General features: G+C 48.7%; 1 protein-coding gene across 1 annotated transcript in view; it reads left to right on the top strand.

The window, feature by feature from the left end:
• Positions 1-12,500, top strand: part of xylt1 (xylosyltransferase I) — a 71,213-nt gene that overhangs the window by 39,309 nt on the left and 19,404 nt on the right. The window contains exons 2-4 of the mRNA XM_076266733.1: positions 1,748-2,396; positions 5,862-6,034; positions 11,422-11,624. Of these exons, the coding sequence (XP_076122848.1) occupies positions 1,748-2,396; positions 5,862-6,034; positions 11,422-11,624 (1,025 nt within the window). The remainder of the gene's footprint in view (positions 1-1,747; positions 2,397-5,861; positions 6,035-11,421; positions 11,625-12,500) is intronic.

Below are 12,500 nucleotides of genomic sequence, written 5' to 3' on the forward strand. Positions count from 1 at the left end.
GCCAGTGGTCATGGTCATTGTGCAGCATATTTGTCTGAAGAGTGAGTGTCTGACCTGAAGTGTTGGTGGAGTGATGTGTGTGTAAAGGTGTGATGAAAGGGTGTTTATGTCCATGGTGTGGCCAGGGTTGATGAATTAATGTGTGTGCAATGCATGTGTGTGTGTGGTCCCATGCTGCTTGGAACAAGCCTGTTCAAATCAACAGAGGGCAAAGGCAGTAAGGTTGGGCAGATAAAGTTTGTGTGTGTGTGTGTGTGTTGGGCAGATAAAGTGTTCTTGATGAACGAGTGCCTCCTACCATCTCATTGATGAATGATACAACATGGATCAACACACACACACATACACACACACATACACTCACACACATACACTCACACAACCCCTCCACATTCCCAGCATCCTTTGCACAGCGTAGACCCGGGTGCTCAGCAGCGCAGAACGGGCCTCCCAAAGCACCTTGGGAAATGACAGATTTTTTTTTGTATAAAGCAGCGATCGATAGTCTTCCCACTGGCAGGCTAACTTACCTCCTGTGGTTTCTCAAGCTATTAATTCAGGCCTGTGTAATTTCCTCCTGAAAAGGCCCCCACTCTCTCTCTCTCTCTCTCTCTCTCTCTCTCTCTCTCTCTCTCTCTCTCTCTCTCTCTCTCCTGCACTCTTCTTCCATGGCTCCAGAAAGGAGACAGGGCAAGGCAGGCTCCCAAAACGTTCCACTTTGTCGTGGTGCAGCAGAGAGAGGAGAAGAAGAGAAAGAAGATAGAATAGGAAGAAACAGTGTGTGTGTGTGTGTGTGTGTGTGCGTGCGTGCGTGCGTGCGTGTGTGCGTGCGTGCGTGCGTGCGTGCGTGCGTGCGTGTGTTTCCGGGTGGATGTGTAGATTGAAGGTTTGTGACGATGAGTGTATTGCAAGGTTGTCTCCGGTGGCCTTTCATGGGACTTTATCTCCCTCATTCTGGCGCTCTCTCTCTTCATTCTCTCTCTCTTCATTCTCTCTCTCTTTTCATTCTCTCTCTCTTTTCATTCTCTCTCTCTGTCCTCTGGCCCGTCCCTCATTCAAACGAGTCTTATGGGCATGACAAAAGGAGTTTTGTAGTGCCAAAGCGTTTCCAAAATCCAATGAAGAACATAATTGATAAAGAGAATGATCTTTCCCACTGACTTTTGCTGTCATTCTTGACCTTACTTTTCTCTATTCATCTGTATTTGCAGTGTGTGTGTGTGTGTGTGTGTGTGTGTGTGTGTGTGTGTGTGTGTGTGTGTGTGATAGAGAGTTCTCCTTTTCTCTTTATCTGTATATTCCAAGTGTGTGTGTGCGAGAGAGAGAGAGAGAGAGAGAGAGTGAGAGTAAAAGAGGAAGAGAAGATAAGAGTAGTCAGTAACAGGACTGTGTAATGTCATCATCACTCTGACTTCAAGTCTGCCTCTATTTGGTCATGTTACACAGCTTTCAATCTTTTTCTCTCTCCCTCTCTTTCTCTCTCTCCCTCTCTTCTCTCTCTCCCTCTTCCTTCCCAGCCCCCTGTGTTGGGGTGTTTATAAGCAGCCTGCCCGCCTGTTAGTTTAAGAGCTCAGCCCACCATATGGGCAGCATGTAGTGGATATGTTGTGTTCACAGCTGGCATAGATGAAGTGCCTCTGACATTTTCCTAATGCCAGCTTTCTCTTGTTTTGTTTTGTCCCCCCTTTCACTCTTTCTTTCTCTCTCTCTCTCTCTCTTTCTCTCTCTCTTCTGCTCCCCTCTCCAGGATGGCTATCACTCCCATCGGCCGAAGGAGAAAGTCCGGGTGGACAGCAACAACGAGAACTCGGTGCCCAAAGACTTTGAGACCATCGACAACAGTAACTTTGGGGCGGCGCGGGCACAGACGCAGAGCCAGCGGCATGCTGCAGGGGGCGCCGCGGGCACTGGTGGCGCTGGTGTGGGCGGCGGAGGTGCGGGCAGCAGCAAGCGCAAGCAGCTGCTCCTGGAGCGGGCACACGCCCAGCAGAACCTGGCCAAGGGCTCCAACGAGGTCATCCAGTACGGCCACAAGTACGGCATGACCGCGGCCGCCATCGGCGGCGATGGTGGACGCAACCGCAGCGCACCCCTCCACGCCGCGGCCGGGGCAGGTCCGCGCACGGCCAGGCCGAACCCTGGACACGCGGCCACCCAGCCGCACCGGCACCACCGGCCACAGCCGGCGGTGCAGACCAGGCGCACGGTGGCGCCCCCGCTGACCGAACTGCGCTACGACCAGCCACCCAAGTGCGAGATCAGTGGCAAGGAGGCCATCTCGGCCCTGTCGCGCGCCAAGACCAAAGAGTGCCGGCAGCAGATCGCCGAGGTGTACTGCCGCCACAAGGAGGGAAAACTGATGCCCGAGAAGGTCACTCGCTACTGCCCTATAGAGGGTAAGAGCTAGTCTGTTTGTGTGTGTGTGTGTGTGTGTGTGTGTGTGTGTGTGTGTGTGTGTGTGTGTGTGTGTGTGTGTGTGTGTGTGTGTGCGCGCAGTGTTTCCGCTAGATTTTTTAACAGTGGCGGCACTAGAGGAAACACTGGTGTGTGCGTGTGTGTGTGATCTATAGCCACTCAAGACTGACCAAGATGGCAGTTTGAACCAAATGAGAAGTTACAGAAAAGATGGATGAAAATACCCTATATCAAATACAAATGAAACAACTAAAAAATAAGTCGTATTAAGTAAGTGTTCTCATAGACTACAGCAAAATGATAAGAAGAGGAATAGCAACGAAGGTAGCAACTCACAGAGTTCCTGCGTCAGACTCAGGGGGAATGGCAGTGCTTCATTGTTTGCAGTGCTGTTTTGGTGCAGAGGACCGGTGTTTGGATGCAGCGTGGACTCTAGCATTAATAATGTGGGGAGTAATGATTGTTTCTCTCGGAGATTAATAGCGCTCCTGCCCAGGCCTGCTTGTTCGTTTGTTTGTTCGTTCACTGGTCGGAAGTGGGGGAAGGGGATTTAAGAGTTGCAAACGCAAACCACTACTTATAATTACAGTCAGAGACAGGCAAGGAAATAAGGACCTGGGATTGCGTGCGATGTTTTGATGACATATATAACTATATATAACACATATCCCCAACTCTACCACTCTCTCTCTCTCTCTCTCTCTCTCTCGGTCTTTTTCTGTCTCCCTTCTTCAGTCGTGTACGGTAAAACAGATTCATCTAATTAACTGGCCATCGATGCTCTGCACACTGATCAAGGCGTGGTGGACACATTTAAATGCACTGCTGACAGATCAGCTGCATGTTTCTCTCGTCTCCACTCCTCCCACACACACACACACACACACACACACACACACACACACACACACACACACATTTCACACTCTCGTACCTTCAAGCTCTCCACAATAGGTTCTGACAGATATGACAAGGCCTTCATCACTGAGACACAAGGATAGATGTAGCATGCGGTTAGTTTGCAGTGGGTGGCAGGTTGGCTTTGGGAGGTTTTGTGTGTGTGTTTGTGTGTGCGGGCATGTGTGTGTGTGCACACGTGTGCGCGTGCGTGCATGTTCTTGAGACCGACATTGCATTAAAGGAAAAGGAATATGCTATTTCTGCATCCAATTTCCCGAAATGTAGAACCTTGCACGAATATGGAAATATATACTATATATATATATATAGAGAGAGAAAGAGAGAGAAAGAGAGTGCATGTAATTACGCCATTGGCCACTGCTGAGTAGCAATCAGCATACCACGTTGGAGTGAGACAGAGCTCTCCGCTGTGCTGCCGTTGGCCAGAGTCCCCCCACCCCACCCCACCCCACCCCAGCCCAGCCCAGCCCAGCCACTCAGCGAAGGAGAGGGATCACAGGGACAGAGTCTTGGAAAGCACGCACCGCAGTCAGATTAAAGGCACAGGCACCCGGGGCAAACCAGGGCAAACCCCGGGCCACCCTCAGATCAGCACCGCTCCACAGGCCTGCTGGGGCTGGCCGGACGCACAGCCTCACATGCGCAGCAAGGCAGGGGGAGGGAAAGAAACGTACACTTAATGTAAACGTAACGCAAACGTACACTTATTCATATTTGCTGCTGCTTTTATCCAAAGCGACTTACAAGATAGTAGAAGGGGGTCACTTGCGCTTCAGCCTGGTTGGTGCTCACGGAACAAGACGCAGAAGTCCAAAGAGGAGACCCAAGGTTTAACTAGAACCAAGGAGCAGGACCGGAGCACACAATGCTTTAAGTGAGTTTTAATTAGTGCAAACCGACTAACGTTTGGTCCTAGTTAGACCTCCTCTTTCGACTTACAAGATGTCGATATGTCATATGTCAAGGACCAGTCTCCTCAGAGCAGCTTGGGGTGAAGTGCCTTGCTCAAGGGCATGAAGGTGGCCCACAACTTGTCTGGCTACTGTATGCTAGCCCAGCTCCTTTAGCCACTACGCTACCACCGCTAACCCAGGTATAGAAAGAGATTGAGGATTAGCAGAGAGAGAGAGAAAGAGAGAGAGAGAGAGGAGTCAGGGGAGGGAGAACAGGGAGAGAGACGAAGGAGGGCAGCCATCTTAGCTGTTGAGCCAGAACCAAATTCAGGAGGCAGAGTGGAGGGAGGTTGGGGGGGTACGTTAAAACAGAGGGCCATGGGGTCACCCCGCCCACCACCAGAGCCAGTCATCGCCCCACGCTAGCGCCCGCAAAGCGCAAGCACCGCGGCGAGTGATTACAGGAGGAGCTCCCAGCAGGCCACGTCCACACGTCCACATGCAGACGAGCGCTCCACTCGGCCCCCAGGACAAGGAGCACGGCACGCACGTGAAGGGACGAGACAGGAGTTGGAGTTGCGGAGGGAAATGAGGGGGTTGGGGGGGGGGGGTTTAGGGGGCCGAGCCTCTGCCAGTAACGGCAGCCTGGGCTGTGGAATTATAGTCATTTGAACGTGCGCCACCCGTCCCTTTGAGCCCGTCCCGGTCTCGGTCTCGCCTCTGACGTCCAGGCCGTGGCCACGCACCGCGCGAGTAGTGCCCTGTGGTGTAATTGTACCCCGCGCCCCTCAAATTAGCCTGGCCCTGCCCAAACGAGCGAGCTGCTCGCGGGCCGCCGGCCCCGCCTGGCCTGGCCTGGCCTGGCCTTCTTTAGACGCGCTGGCAACAGACAGCAGGCTGGCACGCGGCGCCCGGGCAACAGAGACGGAGACGGACCGGACGTAGTGTTTCTGCTGCACTGCACATTCAGGGAAAGAGAGAGAGGGAGAGAGAGAGAGAGAGAGAGAGAGAGAGAGAGAGAGAGAGAGAAAGAGAGAGCAGGCTAGACCCATGCATACAGGGGCGGGGGAAGGGGGGCATTTGTGGCATGCCACATTAGGGTGTGTGTGTGTGTGTGTGTGTGTGTGTCTCTGTATGTGTGTGTCTCTGTGTGCGTGTGTGTGTTTATTGGTATGTGTGTCTGTGTGCTCATGTGTGTGTGTGTGTCTGTGTGCACGTCCATGTGTGTGTGTATGCATGCATGTTGTTGACACTTCCAGCTGAAGCCTTATCAGGCTGCCGCAGCAGCAGGTGATGCCGCCTGGACGAGAAGAAAGGGGTCATGGGGAGCATACGGGTTGACACAAGGCCTCTAGTAACACATCTCTGGTTTCTCCTGACTTAATCATGCTCTCTCTCTCTCTCTCTCTCTCTCTCTGTGTGTGTGTGTGTGTGTGTATTTCTGTAACTCAAGGTCCAAGGACCAAGGTCATTGACTCACATGCCATGGAGTACAAGCTCTGGTGGAATGTCCTCAGCATCGCAGCTCGTCTTGGATAAAAATATCTTGCAAATGACCACTTGCTTCTGTTTCTCTGTGTGTGTGTGTGTGTGTGTGTGTGTGTGTGTGTGTGTGTGTGTGTGTGTATCCAGGCAAGGCCAACGTGAACGTGCAGTGGGATGAGGACTCGGTGGAGAGCGCCCCAGCCGTGCCCGTTCGCATCGCCTTCATGCTGGTGGTCCACGGCCGCGCCACGCGCCAGGTCCAGCGCCTCTTCAAGGCCATCTACCACACCTCGCACTTCTACTACATCCACGTGGACATGGTAGGACCACAGTCACCCCACGCCACGCCACGCCACGCCATGCCACGCCACGCCACGCCACGCCACGCTATGCCATGCCACGCTCCTCTCAGTGTAAAGAACTGAGCGGTAATCCACAACAGGCTGTGCTTTATTGACAATATATAACGGCTATACAGCCGCAATACAGAAATATGATGGAATAGAGTTCATCACTTAGCATGCAATGAATTACTCCACTAGCAAGAATAGAAGAGCTCTCCACACACACACACACAGAGACACACACACACACACACACACACACACACACACACACACACACACACACACACACACACACACACACCACACCACACACACACTCCACACACTCCACACACACACACACACACACACACACACACACACCTCATACATATCCCAACACATCCATTCATTCAGCCCTCTAATCACGTCTGGCCTGCTCAGAGCCACCCAGCACCTGACACAGTCCCCAGTTAAGCCCTGGCCACTCTGAGACCACACACACACACACACACACACACACACACACACACACACACACACACACACACACACACACACACACACACACACACACACACACACACACACAGAGAGAAAGAGAGAGAGAGAGAGAAGTAGAATCAAACAGAATTACTAGACACACACACTGCCTGATTCCCACATGACTATAGCCCAGTCACTCAGTACAATAGGGTTGCATATGCCAGACTTTAGGTTGTCCTTTCGTTTCAGACATACCAGCTATGTTTGTGAACACTGTCATTCTTGGTGGTATTCTGGTATTCTTGTGCAGCCTTTCCCCCAGATGTTTTGACTATGTGATTAAGAACATGATGTTGTTTATAATTAGATAAAAGAGTCCTTGTCATTACAAGTGGTAGAACCAGCAAGGGCATGTGTGTTGTGTCTTTAATAGGTAGAACATACTTCAGAACCATTACAGTGGCAGTGGCTCTCTCCACTGCTGGTCCTTGACAACACACACACACACACACACACACACACACACACACACACACACACACACACACACACACACACACACATACACACACACACACCTACCTCTACACCTAAGGAGAAGTAATAGGTTTTAGAATTTGCTATGGGTTCTTGACATTGCTACAAGGAACCTATTTGACCCAGACAATCCATTGCTGGCTGCGTCATAGTTCAGAATGACAATAAAAACCAATGGCAACAAACTGTTATCTTGTTCAGAGTAGACGAGTAAGCCAGATGAGGCAGCTTTCTAAAGGCCTCTAGTCTCTATCTGAATGTAAACTCTGAGACTATTCACGTGTCTTTGACAAATAGACTTTGGGCTCTAATTTCATTGACAGACAACGAGCAAAGTCAGTTTCATTTCATTTCATTTTGTTTATGCATTTAGCAGGCGCTTTTATCCAAAGCGACTTATAAAATGAAAAATAACATTCAAGTTACAGTTATACTGCATAAGGCGTGTTCCAACTCTGACCCGCCCTTGTTTACACTAAGGATCCTTCTCATGGTATTAAATTAGCACAAGTATTTTGTCAAGTGATTAAATCAGCTTGAAATACTTTGCTGGCTGCTTTGCTCATTGCTCGTTGCCCATCAGTGAAAATATAGCCCTCCATAAATGTCCCATCTGGCCCAATATAAGCAGACCAGTAAGCTGACCACACAGTAGCAGCCCTCTATACAGGAAGCCATAGCACTTCTCCTCATCTCCTTCCTCTTTTACGTCTCATTTCTTTTTTGAAAAATTCTGTCGATAGGGAGAGATATTCCCCTCGTAAAAAAAAACCCCAGGAGTCCACCTTGATTACTGATTCCTCTGTGTGTGTGCGTGTCTGTGTGTGTGGGTGTGTGTGTGTAAGTCACGTGTGTTTTTGTCATTTGTGTGACTGTGGTTGCTGCACCACTGAAATGTCCCCACTGGGGATATATAAAGCGCTCTCTCTGTGTATCTGAGTATCTGTCCATCTATCTGATGTGGGGGCTCTCCGGCTCTGAGCCGCTGTGGGCTTTCCCTGCTGTTTTGCTCAATGTCAGTCCCAGCCAGATGAAGTCAGCTCTCCCTAGCTAGATTAAATGGGAGCTCTGCTACAGAAGGGAATAAAAAAGCTCTGAACCCTTTTGACAGCGCTCCTGCGGCTGGTGTTTTGCTGCTACTGTGTGTGTGTGTGTGAGTGAAGTAAAATGTATGTTCATGTCTGTGTGTGTGCAAGCAGAGTGTGTGTGTGTGTGTGTGTGTGTGTGTGTGTGTGTGTGTGTGTGTGTGTGTGTGTGTGTACGCGTGGGTGTATTAGTGTGCAAGTTTGTAATGTGCAAGTCTTGAAGACAGATGAAGACAGATTTGTGTGTCAAAGACCGTTTCCAGGCTGAGTTGTGTGTGTGTCTGTGTGTGTGTGTGTGTGTTCCTGCGCTTGGCCCATTTGCATGGGCAAGCTGTCAGGGTGTTTGTAAGCCGGTGTGTGTGTGTGTTTTGTTTGGGCGTAGGATGGATGCGCAGAGAGGAGAGAAGGGAGAGGAAGAGATAAACAGAACATGGGGGAGAGAAGCGAGAGAAGAGAGAGGGAGAGGAACAGACAGGAAATGAAAAGAGATGATAGGAGAGGAAGAGAGAGATAAAGAGAGTTTGTGTGTGTGTGTGTGTGTGTGTGTGTGTGTGTGTGTGTGTGTGTGTGTGTGTGTGTGTGTGCGTGCATGCATGTGCGTGCGTATGCGTGTGTGTCTGTATGTGTAACTCAGTGAGGGAGCATCTCCTCTGATAGAAGGCACCTGGATAGCCTTGCTTTATTTCATACATTTCTTTCTCACTGTCTTCCTTTCTTTCTCTTTCTTTGATTCTTTCTTTCTCTCTTTCTTTCTTTCTTTCTTTCTTTCTTTCTTTCTTTCTTATTTCCTTTCATTTGTTTGTTTTTGTTCTTTTTTTCCTCAATCCCAGAACAAAAGCCCACATCACAGCTGAATACACACGCACACACACACTCACACACACTGAATATTCCTGTCAAACATGTACTTTATGTACACCTCCAGGAATGGACCACATAATCTTTTTCTTCAAAGGAAAAGATCATGGTATGCAAGTGTGCTGTCTTGTAATTTTGAAAGAGAGTGATAAATGTGCCCTTTTCCATCATTCCATCTGCAGGGAGGGAGGGACAGCCTCATGCCTTTCTTTTCTTCCCCTTCTTCTTCTCTGTGTCCCCCTCTCTTTCTTTCTCCCTGTCTCTGTCTCACTGTTTTGTAGTTAAGTGTTCAATGGTGGGGGAGGGGAGAGGCTAAGTGTTCCAAATGGGCCCTCACTCACACATACACACACACACAAACACACACATACACACACATACACACACACGCACGCACACACACACACACACAAACAGATACATACACACACACAAACACACACATACACACACACACGCACGCACACGGACGTGTGTGTGTGTGTCTGTGTGTGTGTCTGTATGTCTCTGTGTGTGTCTATGTGAGAGAGTGTGTGTGTGTGTGTTTCTCTCTCTGTGTGTGTGTGTGTGTGTGTGTGTGTGTTTGACAGCACAGGTGCACCACCTCATCCTCCTGCTCTTGCAGATGTTCTGTACCTGAGGAACTACAGGAACCACAGGAAAGCACAGGGCAGGTGGTAGAGGTGGTGTGTGTGTGTGGGTGGGGAAGGCATTGGTGGCTTCAGAGAGCGTAACCTGTGTAAACAGTATTTTGGGTATCATCATAGTGGTGATTGTAGTGATTTGACACCTCCCTCAAACCTTTCACACATTCATCAATTCTTTTAACGACAAAATTGTGATGACAGAAGCTTTTTGGAACAGTGAGGGTTTTAAATGGCAGCTAACGTCCTAATGGAGGCCTGTGAGGACAGGTGCCAGTCGTTTAGGTATCTGCCATTAAAAACATAGCCCAGGGAAATGAAAATGAATCGCTGACACGCTATGGTGTCTGCGCTTCATTTGAGCGCAGAGTGATTCAGTGCCTCAATAGGAAATGGGTGGTGATGGGGGTTTTTGTTGGCCACAAAAGAAGAAAGTCCATCATTATGAGCTCCCGTAACAAAGGAAGATGACGGGCGTTTGCTTACACAAAGCTTCATGCGGGTCATTTTATCTGTGGGAAATTGCAGAACTGTGGTCTACAATTTCAACCTTAAAGCTGTAGCTGCAACACAATTATATTATATTATATTATATTATATTATATTATATTATATTATATGCTATGATATGATATGATATGATATTATATTAATGCAGCATTCGTGCTACACTGGTGAAAAAGAGGCATGATAAAAACAGGCTAACTCAAGGTTATGATTATGATTTACAATCAAAGGCCCATCCGCGCTTCATTCTCCCCTGTAATTAAAGACGAGGAGATGAATTGTTTCGTCTGCTTGTCTGTGCAAAGGAACCACTTTCATAACCTCCTCCCAGTCACGTGATAGGTAGGCGCCTGGCACTCCTCTGGAGAGTACCTGAGGAGCGAATGAGGAAAGCAATATCACACCCAGGAAGATGTGCCTTGTGTTATTACAGCCCACAAAACAAACACTCTCCTCTGAACCATCAGGGACTGCCCAGATTAGCTGGTATCATTCAAGTGTGTGGGGTGGATATCGGATTGATAAAATTAATATTGAGTGAAATGTGGTGTAAGGCCACAGCTGGAGAATAAGCAGTGACACAGCTTGAGAATTCATTCCTTTAATAAACGCCAGCCACCAAATTATTGTCATCATTTCTGTGCAACTCCTGCCACTTGCACAAACAAAGGAGTAAAATAACTTCATTTTTTCAGCTTTTAGTCTCTCTCTCTCTCTTTAGTCTCTCTCTCTCATTCTCTCTCTCTCACACACGCACGCATGCACACACATACACACACGGTTATAGGAAATGATTAGAGTTCAGACAGGAAGCTGATGCTGCTGATTGGTTTTGGCTGTTTGATCCAGTCAATTTCTGCTACACCGCCTACGCCACTTGTTTTAACTGCGCATGTTAATGCAGTTAGATACATGCAGAATCTTTACACAATTAGGAACTCTACGAAACAGCTGAGGAAGGCACTCCCTTTATAAAAGACCAATCACCAATCTCCCCTTTTCACTGCTACTTTACACTAACATCAATGTAAAAGAACTTATCTCTCTATACAGGGTAGTGGTCTCATTCTCTCTCCCACTGTATAGTGTGCACTGTCTATATTGTCTTTTGTGTTAAACGTTGGCGTATAGATTTGTACAGTATGTACTGTCAGACGTCTAAAAACACACACACACACACACACACACACACACACACACACACACACACACACACACCTGCACCCTGTTACACTCTCACCCTCTCTCTCTCTGTCCTCCCCAGAGGTCCAACTACCTGCACAGAGAGATGCTGGCGCTGGCCGCCCAGTACCCCAACGTGCGCGTGACCACCTGGCGTATGTCCACCATCTGGGGGGGCGCCAGCCTGCTCAGCATGTACCTGCAGGCCATGGGTGACCTGCTGGCCATGAAGGACTGGGCCTGGGACTTCTTCATCAACCTCAGCGCTGCCGACTACCCCATCAGGTCAGACACACACGCAAGCACGCGCGCACACACACACGCACATGCACACATACACACACCGACTCGCACACATACACACACACAGACACGCACTCACACACACACACATCTACACACACATATTCTTGGGAGGGATGCTAGTGTCGCTTACACGGTGCAATAGTTCACACACACACACCACACGCAGATGTTAGTGCTGCTAACGTGGTACAGTGATTTACTTTCTATAGTATAGAGCAATTCTTTTGAGGTTCACCTACAGTTACATCAGTTTGATTTTGTATTCATCTGCTTGTCTGCTAGAGACATGGTGAGACATGGTGGAATGATGCTGGAACAAATGGTCACTTAATGTAAATAAACATAAATTAATAAAATGTGTTTGTACAGATAGATTGTATTTCTCACGCAGAAAAACTATTTTTAATATGCTGCCGCAGCGCCCAAAATGTCTCTGGCCACGCCGCTCTCATGGAACCGGCAGGAATCAAGCGCGTCTTCCCTGGAGTTGAGCCTGCCACTTTATCAGCCAATCAAAAATAACGAGAGGGGCTACACAATAGCCAATCAGAAAATCGGGTATCCTGGAATTGTTGAACGTGAATTATTGAACGTGAACCTGTTACCTACTTCTTCCAAGTTTCGTTCACCTTGAAGCTTCGAGCATGTTCTGACAACGTGACTGCTGCTAGAGAATGTTTCCCAGATAATTAGCATCAGTTGTTCATGACTGTCTGTAACTTAGCCAACAGTTTCACAGCCTGCATTGACAACACTTGCTCAGAACAAGTAGCCTATGCCTAGTCATAGCCTACTTTCGTTCACACGATGACTGACATATTGTCACATTCTAAACATCTCTCTCTCTCCAAATAG

This window comes from Alosa pseudoharengus, unplaced genomic scaffold (assembly GCF_046254945.1).
Source record: "Alosa pseudoharengus isolate Yale_2024_CS ecotype anadromous, Long Island Sound unplaced genomic scaffold, YU_APseudo_1.1 YU_APseudo_1.1_scf_4, whole genome shotgun sequence".
In the NCBI taxonomy this organism is placed as follows: domain Eukaryota; kingdom Metazoa; phylum Chordata; class Actinopteri; order Clupeiformes; family Clupeidae; genus Alosa; species Alosa pseudoharengus.